The sequence below is a fragment of the Eschrichtius robustus genome, chromosome 14 (genome assembly GCF_028021215.1).
Source record: "Eschrichtius robustus isolate mEscRob2 chromosome 14, mEscRob2.pri, whole genome shotgun sequence".
Classification (NCBI taxonomy): domain Eukaryota; kingdom Metazoa; phylum Chordata; class Mammalia; order Artiodactyla; family Eschrichtiidae; genus Eschrichtius; species Eschrichtius robustus.
The window spans coordinates 2,375,364-2,401,194 of record NC_090837.1 but is presented as its reverse complement, the minus strand read 5'-3'; the positions used below and the strand labels follow the sequence as shown (position 1 = coordinate 2,401,194).

The 25,831-nt window shown below is 40.4% G+C and overlaps 1 protein-coding gene across 1 annotated transcript in view; it reads left to right on the top strand.

Moving 5' to 3' along the window:
- The window catches only part of PIWIL1 (piwi like RNA-mediated gene silencing 1), a 35,236-nt gene that overhangs the window by 308 nt on the left and 9,097 nt on the right, over positions 1 to 25,831 (top strand). The window contains exons 2-18 of the mRNA XM_068562546.1: positions 127 to 238; positions 6,618 to 6,743; positions 7,237 to 7,451; positions 7,831 to 7,952; positions 9,016 to 9,096; positions 9,749 to 9,946; positions 10,386 to 10,497; positions 14,209 to 14,335; positions 14,556 to 14,673; positions 15,191 to 15,305; positions 16,442 to 16,629; positions 16,997 to 17,069; positions 18,560 to 18,760; positions 18,874 to 18,977; positions 19,813 to 19,883; positions 20,043 to 20,196; positions 24,499 to 24,624. Of these exons, the coding sequence (XP_068418647.1) occupies positions 127 to 238; positions 6,618 to 6,743; positions 7,237 to 7,451; positions 7,831 to 7,952; positions 9,016 to 9,096; positions 9,749 to 9,946; positions 10,386 to 10,497; positions 14,209 to 14,335; positions 14,556 to 14,673; positions 15,191 to 15,305; positions 16,442 to 16,629; positions 16,997 to 17,069; positions 18,560 to 18,760; positions 18,874 to 18,977; positions 19,813 to 19,883; positions 20,043 to 20,196; positions 24,499 to 24,624 (2,243 nt within the window). The remainder of the gene's footprint in view (positions 1 to 126; positions 239 to 6,617; positions 6,744 to 7,236; positions 7,452 to 7,830; positions 7,953 to 9,015; positions 9,097 to 9,748; positions 9,947 to 10,385; positions 10,498 to 14,208; positions 14,336 to 14,555; positions 14,674 to 15,190; positions 15,306 to 16,441; positions 16,630 to 16,996; positions 17,070 to 18,559; positions 18,761 to 18,873; positions 18,978 to 19,812; positions 19,884 to 20,042; positions 20,197 to 24,498; positions 24,625 to 25,831) is intronic.

Here is a 25,831-nt window from a genome sequence, read left to right as displayed (position 1 = left end):
ATTTGATTAGTAATTTAGATCCGTTTTGCTTAAATGCCCTAGACTTGTTTGAGTAGTTATCGCCTCTGATATCTGTGACCTTTTGACATAAAAAGCATGCTGTTCTTTATTTGCACGTAACTGCAGACTCAGCAGCCCGGTTACATTCAGCCTAGGCCTCAGCAGCGACCGGCCGAGGGGGAATTGGTTGGCCGTGGACCACAGAGAGGAACAGTAGGAGCGACAGCCCAGTCACAAGGTGAAGGGAGCGTGAAGAGGCTTCTTGTGTGTGTGTGTGTGTGTGTGTGTGTGTGTGCGCGCGCGCGCGCGCGCGCGCGCGCGCTTGCAGCGTTAGGTGTGGTTGGTGACCAAAGCTCTGCGTAAAGAAAAGGGACTCCCAGCAGTCCCTGAAAGTGTGGCAGCACCTCCCTCAATCTGCAGCCTGCCCCTGAATGCAGGGCCACAGGATTTCTTTTCTCCTTGGAAATGAACCCCGGCCTACCAGAGCCCCACACTTGCTATTACAAAGCAAATTCTAAACGGATTATAAATTTGCTTATTACGCATGAATCATTTTAGAACATTCTCTTGGCATCATCTTTAGTGACTTCATCAAAGCTGTACCAACTTTTACATTTGTAACTTTGACTTAGAAAACATACTTTCACTTGTGTTGTTTTGGTTCATCCTGTTTCTCAGATGCAAAAACTGAGGTCAAAGTTGTGACAGCCAGTAGAGTCAGAACACCGGTTCTGATTTCAAAACTCGTGCTTTTTCGCTGCATCGTTGCGAAAACTAATTAACTGGCTGCTTGGTGTAAGATTCTTCTCCAGTTCCTAAGTTTGGTTTTGGTATAGGAAAAGCAGACCCATGTATACGTAGGGAGAATTAATATAGTCACATTGGCTTTTAAACCCTGGGATGGGCATGGGAAATGGGCAATAAAATAGTGTTGACGCAAAGGGAAAACTAGAAAACAAACCTGGTTCCTTGCCTTATGCCTTGCACTACGTTTCCATGTACTCCGAATATTTAGTCATAACCAATGAAATCCATAAAATTAGAAGAAAACATGAGTGAATCTAAAATGAACTTGAAGTGGTGTGAATCAAGCTATGACAAATAACGTCGGTGTCAGCAGACAACCTGGAAACTTAAATGATGGAGGAGCTCATTTCTCTGATACACAGAGCAGTCTTATGAATCTGTGATATTAACAAGCTGCTGGCAAAGTGGACAAAGGAAAGGGCAAAGCATTGAAAAATACAAAGGCCAATAAAATGTTAAGCCTTATCATTAAGTTTAAACTGATTTTTTTAAACAGAACAAACATCTGTTTATTCTCCATTTTACTTTTTGCCAATGTTGGCAATTGTAAAACTGGAATTTGTGCTCCCTGTGGGATTGTACTAACTTTTGGATGGCATTTTGTAGTGTGTAGCAGCAGTACACTTTTATTAGCAGTTACATTCATGGTAGTGTACCCAGACACTGGAAACCCCTACCCAATAAGAGGTAAAACCCACTGTACTTTCACAATAGAGTACCATTTAGCCATTTTTAAGAATGTAAAAACTTGACTGAAATGAAAGCAACTTGTAAAACAGCTTTGTATTTTTAGTAAATACGTGTTATGTGTATGTATATATTTTCTGTATAGAAAATTTTGAGGAAAAATACATCAGTGGTTAATAGTGCTTCATTTGAAGACTCTATTAGAAGACAAGGGGCCTTTTATTTGTTGCTTTATGTATCTAATTACATCTGTTGCTTTTGTGGTACTACAGGATGTTTCGAACTTCAAAGTGCCTGATGACAATTCTTTTACGGGAATTAATCTCCTTAAATTTATAGGGTTTTATCCAGTCACTTTGTCTAGATGCCTCAGTTCTTTCTTTTTTAAATTACCCATTTAATCCAAAAAGTGAGCAGGGGGGTACAATCTGTTCTACTAGAATAAATATATCACAGTAAATTACAAATGTTTCTAATAATAGAAACTTGCATGAGTTTTAAATATACAAGCCAAGTGAGAATTCTGTATCCAGCATTATAGCAGGCTAGATATCCTCCAACTAAATACCTTTAATGTGCTAAATTTTAAAATATCTTTTTAAAATTCATCTGATCTGGCTAGAGAGTTGGAAAATCGTCAGAGGCCAGAAATGACAAGAATAAATCCCAAGTGGGCATCAAGTGATGAAACCAGTGACTCCAAAAATCACCTCCAGGTCACTTGCTTTTATTATTTTTCCCCAGTTTTATTGAGGAAATAATTGACATATATCACTGTCTAAGTTTAAGGCATACAGCACGATGGTTTGATTTACATGTATTGTGAAATGATTACCACATTAGGTTCTCCTAACACCCATCTTCTGATAAAGATACCATCAAAAGAAAAGAGGAAAAAAATTTTCTCCTTGTATGAGAACTCTTCGGATTCACTCCCATAATAAGTTTCCTGTATATCATTACAGCAGTGTTAGCTATAGTCATCATGTTGTGTATTATATCTCTAGTACTTATTTATCTTATGACTGCAAGTTTGTACTTTCAGACGCTTTCCTCCAATTCTCCCTTCCCTACCCTCTGCCTCTGGTAACAAGTCTGATCTCTGTTTCTGTGAGTTTGGTTTTGGGGTTGGTTTTTTCTGTTTGTTTTTAGATTCCACATGTAAGCAAGATCGTACAGTAATTTGTCTTTCTCTGTCTGACTGATTTCACTTAGGATAATGCCCTCAGGGCCCATCCATGTTGTCACAAGTGGTCGGGTTTCCTGTTTTTATTATTTCCTGAATAATAATCCATTATATATATGCACCACAAACTCTTTAATCCATTCATCCATCAATGGACAGCTGAAGTTGTTTCCATGTCCTGGCTATTGTCAGTAATGCTGCTGCCAACGTGGGGGTGCAGATATCTTTTTGAGTGAGTATTTTCGTTTCCTTTGGATATATTTCCAGAAGTGGGATTGCTGGATCATATGGTGGTCCTATTTTTAATTTTTTAAGGAGCCTCCATACTCTTTTCCATAGTGGCTGCACCAATTTAAAATTCCGCCAGCACTGCACGGGGATTCTCTTTTCTCCTCATCCATGCCAGCATATGTTATCGTTATCCTTTTGATGATGGCCATTCTAAACAGGTGTGAGGTGATAGCTCATTGTGGATTTAATTTGTATTTCCCTAATGACTAGTGATGTTGAGCATCTTTTCATGTACCTATTAGTCTTTCATATATTTTCTTTGGAGAAATGTCTGTTCAGGTCTTTTGCCTGTTTTTTAAATTGGCTTATTTGGTTTTTTGCTATTGAGTTGTATGAGTTCTTCATATATTTTGGATATTAACCCCTTATCATATGTAAAGTTTGCAAATATTTTTCCCATTCTGTAGGTTGTATTTTCACCTTGTTGATGGTTTCTTTTGCTGTCCAGAAGTTTTTTATAGTCCCACCTGTTTATTTTCTATTTTGTTGCTTGTGCTTTAGGTGTCATATCTTAAAAAAAAAAAAAAAAAAAAAAAAAATCATTACCAAGATCCCGTGTCAAGGAGCTTTTTTGTTTTGTTTGTTTTATTTTGTTCTCGGAGTTTAATGGTTTCAGGTCTTACATTTAAGTCTTTAATCTATTTCAAGCTAATTTTTGTAAGTGGTGTAAGATAGGGGTCCAGTTTCACTCTTTTACATATGAATATCCAATTATCCCAGCACCATTTATTGAAGAGACTGTCTTTTTTTTTTTTTAACATCTTTATTGGAGGATAATTGCTTTACAGTGTTGTGTTAGTTTCTGCTGGGCAACAAAGTGAATCAGCTATACGTATACATATATCCCCATATCCCCTCCCTCTTGCGTCTCCCTCCCTCACGCCAGTCAGAATGATCATCATCAAAAAATCTACAAACAGTAAATGCTGGAGAGGGTGAGGAGAAAAGGGAGCCCTCTTGCACTGTTGGTGGGAATGTAAATTGATAAGAGCCACTATGGAGAACAGTATGGAGGTTCCTTAAAAAACTAAAAATAGAACTACCATATGACCCAGCAATCCCACTACTGGGCATATACCCAGAGAAAACCATAATTCAAAGAGACTGTCTTTTTTTCCATTGAATATTATTGGTTCCTTTGTCAGCTATGAGTTGACCATGTATTCCTGGGTTTATTTCCGGGCTCTTGATTCTGTTCCATTGGTCTGTGTGTCTGTTTTTGTGCCGGTATCATACTGTTTTGATTACTGCACCTTTATAGTATAGCTTGAAATCAGGAAGTGTGATGCCTTTTGCTTTGTTCTTGACAGTTCTTTTGAAACTTAGAATATTTGACAGGTGCAGCTGTGTTCAACAGAGCAAAATTTCATTGAATTAAAACTCTGGGCAAAAAGATGCGCTGAAGCCGTTTCTCAAAAAACATATCCTTATTATTGCAGCATTAAAATGCAAATAAAATTTCTGGAAAAGCTTAAATCTAAACATTCTTTGTATCGATCTTCACTAATACTTTTTTAACAGTTCTTATGAATTTAAATTTACTTCTGTGAAACTCAGTTCCCTACCTATGAAAAGGTATATGTTGTACCTTTATAGATGAGGGCCACTGTGAGCATCAAATGATACTCAGGATCACAAATGCAAGGCCTGGTTTTACCACCTTTCACGGGTCTTGTACGTGTTATATCTGAGAAGTGCTTCTCACAGTAAATGTTCAAGGATCTACTGTGTTTTAGAAATTAAAATGACGACCTTAACAGATTTATCGTTAATGAGCCCTTGTTTAAGACCTCGATTTTTCACTCTGTGAAGGGGGATAGGGTTCCATTGCAGGACTCTTAAATAGAACAGCAGCATGATCGATCGGATTCGTGTTTTTAATAAAGCGCTCTGGCAGCTGCGTGGAAGGGGAATTAGCAAGGTTTCCAGTTGTATCCAGTTTGAAATGTGTCATCTTTCTAGACTGACAGGTAATCAAGTTTTGGCTAAAATATGAATAATAGCGGTGCTATATGTAGAGAGGGGAGCAAACTTCATCATCGTTTATATTCAGAAACTTGCAATCAGGTTTTCACATCCAGAACTGATATTTTTTTAAGAGAAACTCAAAAATTTTTCAGGGAAAACTTCCGATCAAACCTTTATGACCTGTTGTTGCTATCAGGTTAGATTCAGTATACCTGACCTTTGTTAATGTAATTAAACCACGGATACCTTAGGCTGAAAGACTTTGGGATAAAAAGTTCACCAAGGGAGACAAGTATAAACAGTTACATATTAAAAGACTTTGAAAATAGAGCCCCTGAAAATCATGAGGCAGGCACAAGAACCAACATATTTAGCAGTACCTTTAAAGCACCTTATAAATGAAGTTCTCATTTAAAACCTACTCCATCCTGTAAAATTTATTATAATCAATTTTTCAGGTGAAGAAATTGAAGCTCACGTTAAAATAACTGATATGTTTTGTTTAAGCTGCGTTACTTCTCCTCCAGAAGCTGGCCGTTCTGGGCTAGTTCTGGCACTTGTGGTCAGAAGGGAACTGGGCTCTCATCCTTTCGTTCTCTCCTCCCAAGTCCATGACCTCTGTCATTAAGACTTACGTTTTGTTCAGAATGTCTGCTTGAGCTCCCTCCTGCCATCACATCCGGATTCCAGGCAAGATTGGCAGCTAGGGGCATGGACAACAGAAGAGCCAGCTATTGACTCCCCTATGGTGCTTTCCCAGACATTTCGTCCAGTAATTTCTGCATAAGTCTCTTAGGCCCTCCTTACCTGCAAGGAAGGCGGAAATTCTAGTCTTCTAGCTGTTTTACTCCCAAAATAAACTTTTAAAAGAAGAATGAAAGATTGGTTATTGGGTAGTCAGTAGTCTCTGCTACACAAGATAACATGCCTATTAACTGAAAGCTAGATCTTAACACTTGACTACAAAGCCCATGTTCATTCTTTGGCCCACGTCATACTATTGATATGAGATACTTCATAATATATTTCATGCAAATTAAAGGACTTAATGATTTAGCATATTTTAGCCACAGCTTTAGCAAGTAAGCATGAACTGATAGCTAACCTATCCCAGTAGATGTGTACCATGGCCACGGGATACACATAGGCCCATCCCATCTGTTCTGCTGGCTCGTAAGGGAAATTAGTGAGGAAATTACATTTTAGACTTAACGTTTTCTAATTCAGGTTGCACATTTAAATCATATGAACTACCAATTCCTACAGCTATAATTACATCATAAAAATTGTGAAAAATACTGATATTAAGGCCCACAGGTGGTTATCAGACCTAGAGACAGAAAAATAATTACCCAGTCAATAAACATGTGCTCCTAAGTTCTTGAATCACTCCAGTTGTCTTGATCTTGTAAAGGTATATATGTCTTGTGAGGGAGCTGAGTTTGCCTAGGGCAGTGACAAGAAGGGCTTCACAGAAGAGGTTATGGCTGAGAAGTTGTTCTCTCCTTTGGCTGGCAGTTACCTGAAACATTCTGATGGGATTGTTACACACTACCTTTAGCACCTCAGGAGCCTTTGGGTTTCATGTAGTAGAGTACTTTGGGAATCGTCATTCTTTATTTCATGCTGCGTATTACTTAGATGTCATTTTTGTCTTTTTTTTCCTTTTTTTTTTAAGAACTCCAGATATCTGCTGGATTTCAGGAATTATCATTAGCAGACAGAGGAGGTCGTCGTAGAGACTTTCATGATCTCGGTGTGAATACAAGACAGAACCTAGATCATGTGAAAGAATCAAAAACAGGTAGGTTAATTCTTAAGAGTACAGTTTTCAAGTACACAGGACAGTGAATTGAAGCACTTTAATTTCGGTATTTATTTGTACGGTGCATTACTAGGGTGAAGGAGCACATTTGGTCAAGGATTTTGCATGGATGGCTTTTCCATTTTCCTCTCTCCCTTTTGGTTTTGACATAGGTTATAGATGTCATTAGCTGCACTGAAATGTTGTTTTATTACATAGACCACTTTTTTCTTTTAAAGCTTTTTGCTGTAAAGAGATTTCATTGGTTTGGTTATAAATTACTCAGCCTAGGGAGGATTTATTTCTAAATGGATGCTTGTAGTAATTTACCTAAGTAGAATAGTCTCCAGAGTCAGATGTCTGAGAACTTTTGTGTTATCTGCTGCTTTTAACCCCTTGTTTACAGAACTGTGTCTGCCTTGTCACGGCAGTGAAGATTTCAAGGAAGAGTAAACTTGATATTTCATTAATTGAATGTGACTTACTTTTACAGGTTCCTCAGGTATTATAGTAAGGCTAAGCACTAACCATTTTCGATTGACGTCCCGTCCCCAGTGGGCCTTATATCAGTATCACATTGACTATAGCCCATCAATGGAAGCCAGAAGACTCCGCTCAGCTCTTCTGTTTCAACATGAAGATTTAATCGGAAGGTGTCACGCTTTTGATGGAACAATATTATTTTTACCTAAAAGACTACAGCACAAGGTTATTTCAGTTGTCGGGTTGGGGAGAGGGAGATGGGGAGTTCTACCTCAAAGCTAAACTGCCACAGTCTGGGGTAGCTTTAGAGAAACCCCAGTGGTCTCCTGTCTGTTAGGACTTGTAATACACCCACGGGTGCATTTGGCATTATTATACCATTCTCAGATCCACCTGAGTGACTTAATGATTACAATCAAATAATAATAAGGCGCTTAATCACTCTTTTCTCATACCCATTCTGTTACTCTTTTCTCATAGTCATTCTTTTTTTTTAATTTAAAACTTGTCCATACTTTTCACTGTTGCCTTATTCAACAGGCTTATGTGATTGGCCCTATTTTAACAAAATTAAAAGTTTGGTTTTCCACCACTCTGGCTTCAGGTTACTGAAGTTTTTAGTCAGACCCGAAATGGAGAGCATGTGAAGATAACAATCACCTTGACAAATGAACTCCCACCTACATCGCCAACTTGTCTGCAGTTTTATAATATTATTTTCAGGAGGTATGTTGGTATTTTTTAACATTTTATTAAGAAATTTTAAACATAATCAGAAGTTGAAAGACATGTACAATAAGTACCTGTATACTTAGTGCCCAGATTTTACAATGGTTGGTTAGGATCATTGGGTTACCCTGAGTTTTAATCGTTTTTAGGTGTGGTGTACTGGTATAAATCTCATTTATTTGCTTTAAGCAAGCGTCATGTCTTTCACTTCCCCATTTGTGTTGAGATTAGATCTTTCAAATCCCATTTCAGCTTACGTTAAGAGCACACATCCTCTCAGCACTTTAACTTTGTATTCCTTCTCTCCCACAGGGGGTGCCAATTCAGAAAGCAGGACAGGGTTTAGGTCTGTTCCGATTTACTTCTTCCGTCGTAGGACACGTACAGTGCGTGCTCCATGATTGGCTTTCAGTGTGGGTGCTGTGTTTTCCAAACCCAAAGTTGTTGGACACAAGTTCTGTGAAGGCCCCCCGCCCCTGCCATCCCCCTGCTGAGTGGGAAGCAATCTGGATGAGCCTGAGCTTGGCATGAGCATAGTGAGACGTAATTCTTGGATTTGTAATTTACCTAAGTTGCTCATGAGATAACCTGTCACTGACTCATTTCGGTGGATACTTGTCTGAATTAATGTAATGGCAGATTTATTTTTCTGTAAATGATGGGTTGGCAAACTTTTTTTTGCAAAGGACCAGATAGTAAACATGTTAGGTTTTGCAGGCCATGTGGTCTGTGTCTCAACTATTCAACTCTGCTGTTAAAGCACAGAAACAGTCATAGGACATATATGATCATGGCTGTGTTCCAATAAAGCTTTACTGATGGACACTGAAATTTGAGTTTCACATAATTCATGCATCATTAATCTTTTGATTTTTTTCCAGACCTTTAAAAAATGTAAAAAGAAAAAATAGCTCCTAGGCCATACGGCAGGTAGGCTGGATGTGGCCCCCCTGTGAGCCATAGTTTGCCAACTCCTGCTCTGAACAACATGCCATTGTGATTGTAGTATTAGAGATACTTAGCAATATTCATTTCTCTATTCTGACCTTTCAAATTCTAGGCTTTTAAAGATCATGAATTTGCAGCAGATTGGACGGAATTATTATAACCCAAGTGACCCAATTGATATTCCAAATCATAGGTTTGTATGAAGTGGAAAGTCTCTGTTCCTTAGGTTTAAATCACAGACTTTGATAGCGATGCTCTGTTTTGAAATGATCAGATTTACTGTGGCTGCTAGTGGTACCCATCACATTAAGTGAGCATTTAACCTGGCTTAAACAATAAAGGAGACATCCCAGAATATTTGGATTTTAAAAAATCATGTGATATTTATTTGTCATGGGGGAAAAGCATAAAGAGTTGTCCAACACGAAGTTTGTATTTGCTCTTAGGTAACAAAATTCATCAGCTAGTGACGATTGCTTCAAAAGTGACTGCAGTGTATCAGGATTGCAGCTCAAGTGGTTTAGGTTTATTATAATAAACGTAGATGCTTCCAATTAGATTTTTCAAGTCTTAGATCAATATAAATAATAAAATTTAATAAAGTTAGTGTACTAAATTTAAAATGGAACTTATAAAGTTATTATATTATTATAAACATTCATTGTTGAAGATCTTAAAAAGATCAGTCTTTATCTGGAACCCTGTAAAACCTGAAGCTAAGTAAATGTACTCCAAGACTTGTACTGTTGGCCCAGTTAATAAATGTAAAAACCATAACTTGATACATACAAAACACGTTTGGATATTCATAGAGGTTACTTCATGGCATTCATTGTCTTTGACAGGTTGGTGATTTGGCCTGGCTTCACTACTTCTATTCTTCAGTATGAAAATAACATCATGCTTTGCACTGATGTCAGTCATAAAGTCCTTCGAAATGAAACTGTTTTAGATTTCATGTTCAACTTGTTTCATCAAACTGAAGAACATAAATTTCAAGAACAAGTTTCTAAAGAGCTGATAGGTTTAATTGTTCTCACCAAGTAAGGCTTTTAATAACGCAAAATAATTTTACAAGTCTGAAGATACTGCGGCCTTCTAGTCCTGTAATGTTAGATGGAGAGAAAGTAGGGTTTAAAGTTGAGAGGTGGGAATAACACAAAAACAGGGGAGGGATATTTATAACCTTTCTCAAGAACAAAAGTTTTGGGGGAATATACTCATCTTAAAAGGAGAAATAGCCAATGATGTCTATTCTTTTTAGTTTTAATTTTATTTTCTAATAGTTTAGTTAACTTCCCCATCCGTCTAGTGTACAGCATGGTCTTTAAGAAATTGTTTTCCCTTTATCTTTCCATAATATTGTCTGTTACCAAATGATTTGAAATTTTATTTTTTAGAGAGTACATAGTGTCTAGCCTCTCTTTTTGATAACGTTTCTACATATTTTAATCAAATACCAATAAAATCTCCACTCCACAGGTATAACAATAAAACATACAGAGTAGATGATATTGACTGGGACCAGAATCCAAAGAGTACCTTTAAGAAAGCAGATGGCTCTGAAGTCAGCTTCTTAGAGTACTACAGGAAGGTAAGATGCTAATGTGGATTTTTATCTTTGTAATGTGAAGTACTTAGACCTTAGGAGGAATCTGAAACACCTTCAGTAGAATTTTCTGACAGGTGTACGTACGGAACAAGTTGCTTTTGAAGCTGTCGATAAATGTGTTTATTAATGCGGTCACAGCACAGTTAGCTCGTTAGCAAAGGAGCTGTGCCCTGTCCTGGTTCCTTTCCTGCGGTAGAATACAAGGTTACAGTTGAACCTCAGCATGTGGAGGACAAGTAGGAAAACAGTACAAGTTAACAGTTTAGCGTGCTGTCTCTTATTCTGTAGCCAGCACTTTTTTTAAACTTCATCTGGCAGCGTGGGCTAAAGATCTTTGAACCCTTAGCATCCGTTGTGATAAATCTTCAGATGGGTCAACTCTTACTTTTGTTTTACATGCTGACAGAGTGAGAGAGACTTGTCTCATGTGGGCTAGATCAGGTTATTGGGTGGCCCCCAGCCCCAGTTTTATAAAGATGATTCTAGCTGTCGGCACGGCAGTCACTAAACTGACAAAGACACGAGAGACAAATAGCAAGAAAGAGCAGCCACTGACTAGAAGAGAATAAAATGTTTCTCCAGGAAGGCATCGGAGCATTGCTGTAGTGTTCAGAGATAAGCAGATCTGCCCCTGTATCCTTAGAAGGTCACATCCCATTTGATGTGCTCTGTTAAAAGTGCAGGAAAAGTATTTAAAGAAAACACATTAATTAAAATCTTAAAACCTGTCGTTGAAGTGCTAAAATTTATTTCATTTTTTTCCTACTTTCTCTAGATTATTGCCTTTTTCTAAAAAGTGGAGTAAATGAATTATTATGTGTTTATATTTTGTGTCAAAAGTATACATCCGACTAGTGACCTTTGAAATGTCTTTTTCCTGAATATCTACTGTTGCCTGATCTTCAGCTGCTCTGCTGTGAGTGAGAAGATCAGATACCACTCTGGAGGGAAACGATTCTCTTGAGAAGTCCCATTAAGAACTGGTCTTATTCTGGGCAAAATGAAAACAGGCCAAGGGTCATTTCAGCTTGATTTCCCTACTGCTGTTTTCCACCTCTGAAAACTCCTTGAGGACTCCAGCCATGTTTAACCTAGATTCTTCTGGGTGTCAGAGGTTACCATGAGAAATGAGTTTTGGCGTTTTTCTGTAGTTCATGTTAATAATCACGACCAGAGATGGGAACAATTGGTATATACCAACAGCAGATATAAAGAGGACACAGTTGAAAGTTTGATTTAAACCTGAAGTGAAGTCAGGGAAGATTCTCCCCTCCCCTGACCAGTGTTGAATCTTACATGCCTGCTTATTCTTCCTTAAGGGACCTTCTAAATGCCGGCGTACTTAAAGGTTCTGCCTCAGGTCCCCAGTTACTGTATATTTATACTCTCCAGGTGATCTCCAGTCTATGCTAAGACTTCACACATGATGTGTTAACAGTTCTCAGGTTTCTAGCTCTAGCCCTAGGCATGTCTAAACCTACTTGTTCTGAATATTTGGATGTCTCAGAGATGCCTTAGCTGTGACCAACACTGAACATGTGATATCCCCCTAACCTGGCCCCTGTGCGGTGCTCTTCACCGGAGCAGGGAACACCGCTTCCACCAAGTCAGGAATTTTATAGTTTATATACGCCCTAGTGCCTAAGTAGGCACCAGGTATTTGCGCGAACAGGTGAATGATGGATAATTCAAACCTCAGATCACCATGCTTTGTATAACTTACCTTGTGTAACTAATTGTCAGATCCTATCACCCTGCCTTGCTTATCTGAAACACCTTCATCTTTCTCCATTTCTAAGTGACTGCCACCCCTGTCTAGGCCCCGTTTCTCTCTCTCACTCAGCTGGTCTCTGAGTTTTCATTTCTTAGGTTTCTGATCCCTTTCCAAACTCATACACGTCTGATGTGACTCTTTCTACCCAAAGTAATTCAGTGGCTTCCCGTTGCTCCTGTGTCTTGTTAATAAGCACGTTTTTCCTTAGCCGGTGAAACCCTGAGTGATGCAGCCGCTGTGTGTCCTCACCTTGTCACTTGCCCGGCCGTCTTACCCAACCGCGGGGCTCCCTCTGCCTGACAGCACGCGCTCTGCATGCTTGACTCGTGCTCTCAGGCTGACATCTCAGCTTAGGTTGCTTCTTCAGGAAAGATTTCTGTCACAACCAGGGATAAAGGTGTCTAGTAGATCGAATTAATCAAAAGGGGTGGGCTTGAAATATTTGAAAGAATCAAGGTGTTCTTAGAACTTCCTAGCAGAAATGGAGTTTTAGTAATAAGTGATGGCTTAGTTCTTGTATATTGAAGATAATATCTGGGAAACACTCAGTGGGAGAGAAGGGCCTTTGGAAGGGAAGATCATGGTCAATCACTTTTAAAAAGAAAAGGATTAACAGTAGTATGGAACAGAAATGAAAGTGCTAGTTTTTCATATGCAGGGGAAAATGTTAAAAGAACTGGCAGGAAATCCCACAGCTCTGTAATTAAGAACTGTGCATTGAAGGCCCTTTGGTGACACAGAGAATAGGAACACTTCTGAAGTTACTACCACGTTTCTAGCTGTGTGTGTACCCAAGTAAATGACGTGTAAGCAGGGTGACTGTTAATAGAGCCGCAGTAAAGTAGTGTGATAAATAAGTAGTATAGATAAATAGAGCAGAGGTCAGATGTGCATGTTCTACTTGGAATTTTCTTGTCTGAAATGAAAGCTTTTCCGTGGGTGGTTGGTAAAGAGTTGAATGTAGGACAAAGTCAGTGACAGGCTAGAAGTCATGGTCTCTTAATTCATGATGATAGATGGCCAGGACCTTGACTGTACGATAGGAAGAAGGAACGGGCAGGTACCATAGTCTCCTGAGAGGCCAAGACTCAGGAAATGGCCACGACGGTATTACTACCTTGTCTGCTTAGTGGAGATGTGATTGTTTTAAAGATAAAAAGTTAGAACTGAATTAACCAGGTTAGTAAAAGATGGTGGGAGAGGATACAAGAGATGATGGAAAGAGGGTCTCTAAGACACAGGGCCAGAAGCTCTAGGGAAGACAACTTGAGAGAAGTCTGCGCGGTCTCGAATTGCAGAGCTGAGCTGGAGGCCAGAGAGCCGTCTCGCACGTTCGTCAGATACTAAGCGTCAACATGTTTGGTCTCTTTACGGGTTGTAAAAACTTACCCTAGATAGTGATTACGTGTGGGGAATCTTAATACCACTAAATGGAAGTTCAGCTTCAAAGCAGAAACGTTCACTGATTAAAAATGTCCCCTAGTGTGCAAGCCTCCTCCCTGGCACCGTTTATTCTCACAGTGAGACGACTTTCACAAGCTAGTCCTCACTGTAATAAGAGCAGTTTTAGGGGAATTGCACTGTGGTGAAGACTTGGAGTTACACAGACTACTGTTTCTAAACCAAGAGGGCAAAAAATGAAGTAAATAGAACTGTGACTGCAAGTCACAACTTAGAGCCTTACTGACCTTGACCGTCTGCGTTTTTAGGAGAAAAGATGAGGTGCTCAGCAGAGCATATGAATCCCAACCTGGGTAGTAGGATTAATTTAGGACAATTTTTATACTTGGAAACTGATACTAGCCGTGCTGTGGGCATCAGTTCTTAATGTTAAAGAGAAACTTTTATTGTCCCATTACAAAATGACACGTGACTGAAGGCATTCACTGTGAACAGGGACACTTTCTTCCCTTGAATAGCAATATAACCAAGAAATCACCGACTTGAAACAGCCAGTTCTGGTCAGTCAGCCGAAGAGAAGGAGAGGCCCTGGAGGCACGTTACCAGGCCCTGCGATGCTGATCCCCGAGCTCTGCTACCTCACAGGTACCGCTGACTTTTCTTTACTGGAATGAAACCACGGAGCTTGTTTCCCCGTCTGTTCTAGAAGTCACTAAACATTCCTTCACACCCTCCGTCCCCTCAAAAGCCCTTAAAGCTGCTCTGTCTCCTCGGAATTCTTTCACTCACCACCACCCGACACTCCAGATACTTAGACACGATTCTTGTTTCTTTAACCGTATCCCTTTAAACGTTTTGTTTAAAGGTCTAACTGATAAAATGCGGAATGATTTTAATGTGATGAAAGACTTGGCTGTTCATACAAGACTAACTCCAGAACAAAGGCAGCGTGAAGTAGGAAGACTGATTGATTACATTCATAAGTAAGTCATCTATGCTTCACTGGGGTATGGTTTCAATTCTTTATTTTACGTGGGTTTGGAGGAGTGACAGAAGGGAATTTTGTTTCGCTTCGTATTTGCAGTATTCAGGGTGGGTTCTTCATGTTTCTAAGTGACGCTGCTGTTTGCCAGGGAATAATTAAGTTAAACCTTGTAGCCTGTGGTATTTCTAATTCTTCTGTTAGAAAAAGAATAGAATAGAAAGCAAAAGTGTTTGGGACAAGTCTATTTTTTTCTCTTTGTTATACCACTGTGTTTACTTTGAGGAGGAGATAGTTTGGGCATCAGGAATTTTAAATGAAATGATATCAGGAAGGGAAACATGGCTGTGATGAGAGAAAAAGAGATTGTACGTCTGGGTTTCCTGGCATTCTCGGTAGGCTTTTTAGTCCTGAGAGAAACCTGTTGTAGGTTGCAGTGGGTCTCTCTTTGCATGTGTGCACTAGTTCTTGTTCCGTTTCTTTACATTTAGCGGTATGTAAATATGTTAAATTTACAGAGACGATAACGTGCAGAGGGAGCTTCGAGACTGGGGTCTGAGCTTTGACTCCAACTTACTGTCCTTCTCAGGAAGAATCTTGCAAGCAGAAAAGATCCATCAAGGTGGAAGAACAGTAAGGCAGTTCTTAAAGTTGTCCGTCCAATCAGATTTGGGTTAGACTCACAGTAGAGCAAGCAGGGATACATGCCCTAGTTCCACGCCAGGCCAGTCCTCTCCTCCCCGAGCACCTCCACTGTCGACTGATGTGAGCACAGAGGAGGCGAAGCCTGTAGCTTGGTCCTCAGACCGTCCGTGAGACTTAGCTAAAAGGTGGCTTAATTTTTTAAAATAAGCTAAATTACTTAAATTAAGGTATAGTACAAGTCTAAGTATCTGAATGGGTTGATATTTCGTCTGCCACTAAAGTGATCTTTTACAGGGAAAGCTCCCAATTTATTTGGCTTGATTTTTGTGTGGACCACTTGTTTGTTAGGGATCTATATTAAATATTGTGATGTCTTTTATATTTTATCTTCAGAAAAGGAAAGCAAGTATTCAAAAAATGTGTTTCTGTGTAACTGAAGCACTACAAGTACCAAAATTTTAAAAATCCTTTTGTAAAAAGCTGTGCTCTTCTGTCTTCTAAATGTTCTATGAATAACAACCGAATCATGTAGCTTAATACTTTAATTGCAATTGTTTTTATTACCCTTTGTAGTTAATATATATTCCTGTATAAGGGTTGTTGCGGAGGTGGGTAGGACATGTAAAAAGCACTGGGTTTTTTCCTCTATGGTAAATGTTTCTAGGGTCACTGTGCTTTGAGTCTGTTAGCTTTCTGCCTTGCTGTCAGATGTTTTCACAGCTTGCTTTCAGTATCTGACACCTCAGTCATAAAGTTGCTTAACTTAAAAGGCCTTATTTTTTTATATCTTTATCATGAGGGAAATAACACTTATCCTTGTAAGAGTTTAGAAAGATTAAGAAGACTGCAGCTTGAGATACTTCGAGTAGCTGGTGCAGGCAGGTAGGCACTTGAGTGGCAGCTGTTAATATGCATGTATTTTAAATAAAATTGACATAACCCTTTGGATACATTTTTGTATCTTTTTTTCCCTCACTAAGGGCATTTCGTCTGTCAACTGCAGTTCAAATTTAAGAGTGGTACTCTGAGGTTTAGAATATGCCATGGTAGAATTATTGAAGACTTTGTGGCTTTATCACCGAGAACTTACATGGAATTTACAGTGTCTCTGAACTTTCTTCTAGTTTGATTACAGTCCACAGTTTGCAGATTGGTCAAAGGAAACAAGAGGTGCACCATTAATTAGTGTTAAGCCACTAGATAACTGGCTATTGATCTATACTCGAAGAAATTATGAAGCAGCCAATTCGTTGATACAAAATCTATTTAAAGTTACACCAGCCATGGGCATACAAATGAAAAAAGCAATAATGTAAGTTTATCAGGTCATTTCTGCTCTGAAAATTGATTAGCGGTCATTTGGAGGGTGTGGGAACTCAAACTGTTAATGAAACTATCAAAAACATTAGGTGATCTGAAAGATGCGATACAGTTCCCTGTAAGGCGGATGCAGAAATGTAGTTGAGTCACTAAGGATGGGTGGGAGGACAAACAGGACAAACTCAGACTAGTGCTGTTGTGTGTTAGAAACAGGCTTTTGACCACACGGCTGCTCCTGGTGTTGTATTTCATGTTTTATACGGAAGTGTTTTGTGTGTCATAATCTATAGGAACCTTTCACCACACAGTACAGTTGTTGTTCCTTTTTCTGAATGTTGGATTACGTATTTCCGTTCTAGGATTGAAGTGGATGATAGAACTGAAGCGTATTTAAGAGTCTTACAGCAGAAGGTCACGTCAGATACCCAGATAGTAAGTAGCTACTTGATGTGGAGGCAGTTGACCTGGAATCAGTTGTTGTAAATCTTAGAACTTGAGTCCATTGTTGTAAATGTGATAATTAGGTTCCCAAACCGGTCACGACATACGTACTTGACCTACCTAAGATAGCTGAGTCAATGCGGCTTTACTTGTGCGCCTAGGAGCTTGTTGTTGTGCCCTGTGAACAAGGGGTGGAGAACAGCAAAGCCATCTTAAATTTTCCGGGACTCAGACGCTTTAATTATTCTAGAAAATCGGGGGGGGGGCGGAGAAAAGGCACAAGAGTAAAAAACAGTAACCAGCTGTTCAGCACACACAGTATAGTTAGGGTATCTGTAGTTACACTTAAGTATAATGAATGAGGTGGCAAAGACAAATTTAATGATAAACAGCATATCTGTGTTGCGTTAAACCCAAGAAATGAATTGGCTTCTTCTAATGGATTCCTTTTAGTCCTTTATCTCATACTTAAACGCCACAGGCAAACTACTGTTAGGTTGTCTGGAATAATAGAGACACCTAGGGTAGGAAAATGATTTTATTGGGGGCCATGGAAAGAAAGATAAGAATCTGAGAATATAAATTGGAGAATACGGCAATGAGTTAAAGAGCTGGATTCAACTCCAAAACTTAAACTTGAATCCTCAAAATTTGGGCAGGTGTGGGTGGCTTGGTTGGTTGGTTGATTTTCCAGCCGTTTTGCGATGTACTTGACATGTAACATTGAGTTTTAAGTGTACAGTGTGATGACTTGATACATGTATGTGTTGTGAAATGACGACCACACAGGGTTAGTTAACACCTCCATCGCCTCCCATAATTACCGTTCTTTCTGTGTATGTGGTGGTAACACTCAAGGTCCACTTCCTTAGCACCTTTCAGGTGTATAATACAGCGCTGTTAGCTGCGATCACCACGCTGTACAGTAGGTCCTCAGAACTCAGCTTCCAGCTGCAAGCCGGTGCCCTTTGGCTAACATCTTCCAGTTGGGGGCAGCGGCCTGCTTAGATGAGGTACTTCAGCTTCCCCAGCACTGCCCATGGACCTCCTAGGAAATTTCATAGTTTGATCGTATTCTCAAGCCAGAGCTTTAAAAGTTTAAAAGCCATGATTCTAGGTGGGTCATGAGTAAGAAAATTGTGAGCATTTTAGAAAATCTTTTATTTGTCCACCTGTAGGTTATCACTAACTTGTTTTGCCCTATTCCCTACCTCTAAAGTAGTCCAGGCTGGCAATAGAGCATATTTAACTAAGTTCTCAAGTTTTGAATTATTTGCTTAACATGCCTTCTTTATTAGTATCTATTACCTAGTTGAATGTAATGAGCATTAGCTAAAAGTTAATGTCATACTTACTAGCTACATGGCAGAGATGAATAGTAAAGTAAATGATTTTGTGGGTTTGGTTTCCTGTCTTCTTCCTTGAACTCAATTATCAAGTTTCCTAATTCTTTGTAATGAGGGCGTTTTGTTCGTTTTTAGGTTGTTTGTCTGTTGTCAAGCAGTCGGAAGGACAAATATGATGCTATTAAAAAATACTTATGTACAGATTGCCCTACTCCAAGTCAGTGTGTGGTGGCCCGAACCTTAGGCAAACAACAGACTGTCATGGCCATTGCTACAAAGATCGCCCTGCAGATGAACTGCAAGATGGGAGGAGAGCTTTGGAGGGTTGATATGCCTGTAAGTTTGATTTAATTGGTGGATAAAAGTTTTCATTGTTATTTAAGAAAAATGGAATTTTTAAATACTGCTGGTATTCTGTTGTATCTAACATAACGATGTTTTTGTTAAAGCTAAAGCTAGCCATGATAGTTGGCATTGATTGCTACCATGACACCACAGCTGGACGGAGGTCAATTGCAGGCTTTGTCGCAAGCATCAATGAAGGGATGACCCGGTGAGTGGGCTTTGGTAGCTGCAGATTAACTGCTAGACGTAGGCTAACACAGGCCACGAGTCCAGGGGCCAGTGTCTGGGGAGGACAGGGGTCGTGTTAATTCTTTACCTTGATTTCTCTTATGTTAGATCCAGTAAAAGAGAGAAGTTAGAAAAGGAAACCAGTTATTAGCTACCCTCCCATTTTTAATGTCCTTCACTGGCCCTTAACCTGATGTAGTGGTCAGACTGCGTTTCAGGTTATTTTATTATTTGTATTTGCGGGGAGGATGCATCTCTTTAAATGTGACTGTCTCTAAAAACTTCTTTAATAATTTTGTTGACCACTGAATGTAATTTCAAGTTGTCATGTTAGCTTTATTTTGGAAAACCCACTTGAGTTTACCCAGTCACTTGTATTTCGACATAGTGAAATTATTTTTCAGTGCTTTTCTTAGAACTAATAGAATTGCCAAGAATAGGAAGAATGAAAATTGAAGCGTTGATGTGTTAGCGTTCCTAATGGGCATATTTCAAGGTGTTTTATCTTTTAGAAAAGTATCTTTTATCAAGAGCATAGTAGTAAGAGTGTGCTTCTGTGTGTTTTGAGGTGTAAACCTAGGAGGCATCTCTGGCTTAAATTTTATTTTCTTCTCAGTGATGGAATTATGGGACTGATTTATAACGAAAGAAAACTTTATGAAGATTTCCTGTATCTTGTCCCTTCTGCTTAAGATTTCAAAAAGGAAGTTAAAGAACATGATTTGCTAAGGGTAACATAGATATAGAGTGATTCAAAAGTGAAAAACTTCTAGACAGTTGCATTCTCACCGCTGCCATGTTTTTTCTCTGAATAGCTGGTTCTCTCGCTGTGTATTTCAAGATAGAGGGCAAGAGCTAGTAGATGGGCTCAAAGTCTGCTTGCAAGGTGAGTCTCCTCTTGTGGTTTCCGTCTGGCCTCTGAACTAGGGTCTTCAAGAAATTGTCTTAAAGCTATGTTTCTGAAAAAAACCTGTGCCCAGAATTTGGTAGAAGCATATTTTTGTTCTGTGTTAATGTAGTTAAAACTTGTCTGGCTTTCTTTCAGCTGCTCTGAGGGCTTGGAATAGCTGCAATGAATACATGCCTAGTCGAATTGTCGTGTATCGGGATGGCGTAGGAGACGGTCAGCTTAAAACATTGGTGAACTATGAAGTACCACAGTTTCTGGATTGCCTGAAATCTGTTGGTAGAGGTTACAGGTAAGCATGCGAAATGTAATCATTGCCTCTTTATAAAATTACACTTTTTGGGGCTTCCCTGGTGGCGCAGCGGTTGAGAGTCTGCCTGCCAGTGCAGGGGGCACAGGTTCGAGCCCTGGTCTGGGAAGATCCCACATGCCGCGGAGCAGCTGGGCCCGTGAGCCACAATTGCTGAGCCTGCGCTTCTGGAGCCTGTGCTCCGCAACAGGAGAGGCCGCGATAGTGAGAGGCCTGCGCACTGCGATGAGGAGTGGCCCCCGCTTGCCACAACTAGAAGAAAGCCCTCGCACGGAAGCGAAGACCCAACACAGCCATAAATAAATAAATAAAAAATAAAAAAAAAAATTACACTTTTGTATCTTTGAAAATAATGTCACAGGGTGAACCGGTGAGAATCTAACCTTACAGGTGCGGTCAGGCTTGAGGTAGTGGAAGAGGTTTGGGTTGGGGGGGTGTCTCGTGGAGAAGTTTTCATGGAGGAGGGGCAGGCTGGAAATGTAGAGCGGGAGCTCCTTCAAGGAATGACGCATGGAGATGCCTTTACCGATCGTCTGCTGCCGCCTTTCTCTCCTAGAGCCTTGAAGTACGAGGGTCTGATTACCCGGTACATCCGTAGGCATCCACAGAATTGGTTATTGGAATATGTATTCCAAATAGTCTTAACTTCTTTTTTCTACCTCACTGTACCGTAAATACTTGTTTGGTTTCTGTGTGAACTCAGCTGGCCTGGCGCTTGGTGGGTAAGATGATTGGCGTGTGTTTGGCCTCACAGGGGAGATGGTTCTGCTTCGCCCTTTTAGGCGGTCTGCACAGCCCAGGGTAGTTAGTGCTCCTCGTAACTGATGCTGCCCGCGTTCTCCTTTGAAAGCTGTTACTGGGTTTCGCCTTCCTCTGCTCTCCTGCAGAGGTCATTGTTCGTGCTATTGGGCGGTAAATTGCATGCCATCTCAAGATAGCTGTCTTAATAAGTTACATTGTTTAACTTTTGCTATTTTCTTTATCAGATTGTAAGGAGGTCCAGATCAGGGACTGTTTAGTAAGAGCTTAGCGCATAATGTAGTAAAGATTTGTGGATTTGATTTTTAAGGGTGCTTAGGAAATCCAGGAGACCGGTTTCTATGTGCTTGCACTGATTATTTTTGCCAGACTTTCTCAGCCGGTATTTGTTATCATTATAAAAAATGAGGGATTTTGAAAGTCATCTGACTGCACCTGGGCTCGCTGTGATCTGTAGGCCCACGGGGTGAGCATTGAGAGCGTATTCCTAGCTAACTTGGAGGCGCTTCCAGGTCTTCTTTGGCCAGATCCTGAAAGGCCTCTTCTAAGTGTTGATTCTGCACATTTCTTAAAATGAGACCATTATGCCAGTAAGTTCTCAGAGCTTGTCAGGGGTGTTTTTATCTCTTTTGAAGTAGTCGCGTTTCAGATTAAAATGCTAATAGGCATTTTATAATATTTTGTAAATGAAGGTTAATGTTCTTTCCTGTCCTCTTAAAATTCCTAGTGCTTGTATTTTCTGATTATCATCTTATTTCCTGAGGCTGAATATTTGGGATACTGGAAACATAACACTGTTGTCCCTGCTGGGGCCTGCATCTCTGGTTCTTTGAGTCTTTTGAGCCCTTTGGGTTGGGTCCCAGAAGGACTGGCAGGAACAGTTCCCAAAGAGGAGACTCTAGCCCTGTGAGTGCGTATCTGTGGACGCGGCCTCCCCTCCAAGGGGGTGGAGCTGGGCCCGAGGAGGCTGGTGGGACTTCCTGCTCAGCTTCCCTTGAGCGAATAGGAGCACATGTTGCAGGGAGGGAGGATGTAAACTGCTTGCTTGGACTGGTGTATGACAGACCATTGCCTGAAGTGGATTTCACGTCGTGAACCGCGCTGTTGTTTGGTGGCTGCAGAGATTAGTGAGCAGGAGCCATATGTCTTAAAACCAGAGTCGGGTTAATCCCAGCTTTGCCTTCATCTGTGGAACGGGAGGCAACTTAACCGAGGCTGACGAAAGGAGTAAGTCAGAGTGTTCAATGTACGTCACACACTACCCAGTAAGCACTCAATAAATAGTAGGTAATTCATCTAGAAACAAGTTTGGAGTTGTATATAAAGTAAAACAATATCCAAGAATTATTCCTCACTTTGAAGAAATGCAGAGTTTGGACTGTAATATTTGTAGTTATCCTTAGAACCACGATGTTTGTTTTTTAATTGAAATGTTGATGTTAACTTTTTATGAAGATGCGTCATGGATTAGTTGATTTAGAATGTTTGGTGTAAGGACAAATCAGAAAGTCACTTTAGCATACTTGTGACTTGTCTTTATGTCACCACATTTGCTAAATCATTTCTTGTGATGTCACAGGACTAAAATCCACTTTGTCTTTTTTTTTTTAATTAATTAATTTATTTATTTATTTTTGGCTGTGTTGGGTCTTCGTTGCTGCACGCGGGCTTTCTCTAGTTGCAGCGACCGGGGGCTCCTCTTCGTCGCGGTGCATGGTCCTCTCACTGCGGCGGCCTCTCCTGCTGCAGAGCATGGGCTCCAGGCTCACGGGCTTCGGTAGTTGTGGCTCGTAGGCTCCAGAGCGCAGGCCCAGCAGTCGTGGCGCACGGGCTTAGTTGCTCCGCGGCATGTGGGATCCTCCCGGACCAGGGCTCAAACCCGTGTCACCTGCATTGGCAGGCGGATTCTTTTTTTTTTTTAATTTTACTTATTACTGTTTATTTTTGACCGTCTCGGGTCTTCGTTGCTGCGTGCAGGCTTTCTCTAGTTGCGGCAACCGGGGGCTACTCTTTGTGGCGGTGCGCGGGCTTCTCACTGCAGTGGCTTCTCTTGTTGCGGAGCGTGGGCTCTAAGCGTGTGGGTTCAGTAGTTGTGGCACGCGGGCTCAGTAGTGGTGGCTCGTGGGCTCTAGAGCACAGGCTCAGTAGTTATGGTGCATGGGCTTAGTTGCTCCGCGGCATGTGGGATCTTCCCGGACCAGGGCTCGAACCCGTGTCCCCTGCATTGGCAGGCGGATTCTTAACCACTGTGCCACCAGGGAAGCCCCACTTTGTGTTTTGATTCCTGAGACTGTGGCTCTGTTATATCCAGATCTGCTGTAGCTGGGCAGTGAGAGGTCTATCGTACATGGGTAGATAGATAGTGATATTCCTAAAAAGTTCCTCCATTTACTTAAGTAGAATCACTTTCCTGCCCCTTGTATATTGGGTTACTTCTACCATGAAGGAGCACATTAAGTTTATGATTGAACAGAAGTTCCCATTTGGGGATCTTTCAGACCATCAGTCTAGACAGGGTGCTGTGAACTGCCTACCCAGGTCAGACATCACCAGCCAGGTCCATACTGCATGTGGAAGCCCTCTGCTTCCCCGTGTTTACAATAAAGTATATTTATGTTCTTAAGGAACTAATGTTCTAGCTGGAAAAAGAGCACAGGAAACTTGAGGTATTGAAAATCATAATATTTATCAAAGTTTATTACATGCCAGCACCGATCTAAGTGCTTAACGTGTTCTAATTCATTTATTCCCAAACGGATATGTGTATACAGTGTGACTGTGTCAGACAGTGAATCTGAAATGAACCTTTAAGAGATGGATAGAAAGGGTATTCAAGCTGAATGCATACTGGCAGTTACAGGGCTGCCCTCAGGAGAGCCAAAAGGCATGTAGAGGCAGTGGATCTAACGTGACACAGAGCTGAAAGCTCCCTAGGCGAGAGGAGTTTAGTCTTGACATGGGAAACCACCTGCAGAATGGGGCAGGGGAGGGAGAGGGGAAACGGCAGTATTCTGGTGCTGCTGTGTGGTGGGCTGAGGAGTGACTGAGCCGGGAGAGACAGAGATCCCCGATATGTTGTCAGCCAGTCATTTTGAAAGGCAGGAAGTTAGACTTTGAGACTGCTCAACTTAGCTTACCTGTCAAAGATTTTAGAGTTAATATCTTACTTTCCACATAGAAGAAAATGCCCACTGAAAAGGCTTTCAAACTGTGAACTTTAAAAACATGCTGGGTTTAACATTTTCATGAGACAGGTATGTCATATGCTTGGTTTAATGATTAAACATCTACATGACCTTGAGTCACAGGGCCCAAATATGCCATTTTATTTTCTACTCACAGTATTTTCCCGGCCCTAACTCCACGCCCTTACAAGTTGTGGAATCTTCCTTCACAACTGGGATGGCTAGTATGCCCCAAGAGGGATGTGCGTTTCCTTTTAAATGGAGTGTATGAATGTATGAATGCTTCAGTGCCCTGAAAATATGACTGAATAAATGCAGTTACATTCATCACCGTCTTAAGCCCAAGACTAACGGTCATTGTGGTGAAGAAACGAGTGAACGCCAGATTTTTTGCCCAGTCTGGAGGAAGACTTCAAAATCCACTTCCTGGAACAGTTATTGATGTAGAGGTTACCAGACCAGAATGGTAAGTTCTGTATTAGATGAAGATTGGTTTCTGTTTTGTGTTTTAGCATAGCCTCTGTACTTTATCACCTTTAACACATTTACTTGATAGTTCTTATACTTTATTTCTTATAAATACTAAAGTCTTTCATTAGTTTGATCTAATAATGCCCATGATTTATTAACTTAGTCTCTGAAATGGTGAACAGAGGTTTCTGTGCCATTTCTCTCTGGGGGAAGCGGGATATTGTTTGTGCTATTAGTTATTCATACTGAGTTTAAGAACAGCTGCTCTAGATTGCTTTTGCATTTTTTTTATTTACACATGTAACCTCATCCATAGATTGTTATTTTCCAATCAAAATTTTTAGATCTGTGATTCACTTAGTTACCCACAGGTCAGAATGTGTCATCTGAAACGCAGTTGCAGGTAGAAAAGTGGCTTCTGAGCAAACACTTTTTACGTAACCGGGAGCTGCACCCTGCCATAAGAAAGCCAACTGGAACATTCAGGGGCACACGGTAATGATCTTATTAGCACACGAGGGTTCAACTGTAAAGTCATGAAATTTGGTTCCTCCAAAACCCCTTTGTGGGGGATGGAGTACAAGGCAGCAAGTCATGTTCACGACGGCAAGTCATTGGTCAGTCCACATTGATGCCCTCTTCATGAGAGTGAACAGCTGTGATGGTTCTGTCTTCATACATAAATTTTTGGAGCCCTTTTTAAAAAGGGCAACTTTAATCACGGTAAAGTGTCAGCCTAGGTACAAAGTTTAAATGTGGAACACTTCTCCTGTGTGAACCTTAGGCAGATGAGGCATTACTGTACTAAATTTATGTAGACAAATGATAATACAGATTTTAGTTCTATTTAGTCCTGTTATCTGACAATGTATAGACATTTTTATTTCAAGATGCATTATCTTGGATTGTGTCTTTCTCTCGGGCAGGTGTTAGTTATCAGAAGGATTCTAACCTGTTGGGGAAAATCACTGAAGGAGGAAGACAGAATGGCCAAGATAGTAACTAAGATATTACAATTTCACTTCCTGTAGGATTCTCTTTAATGATTCAGAGCGACCTCATGATACTTCTAACATTGCTGCTACTCTGATAACCAAAGCTCAGCTGTAACATTGACCTAAAGACATAATTTTTTTTTAACACTTTGGGTAAAATCCAAGTTGAACTATGAAGTATGAAAAAATTTGATTACTTTTTACTAG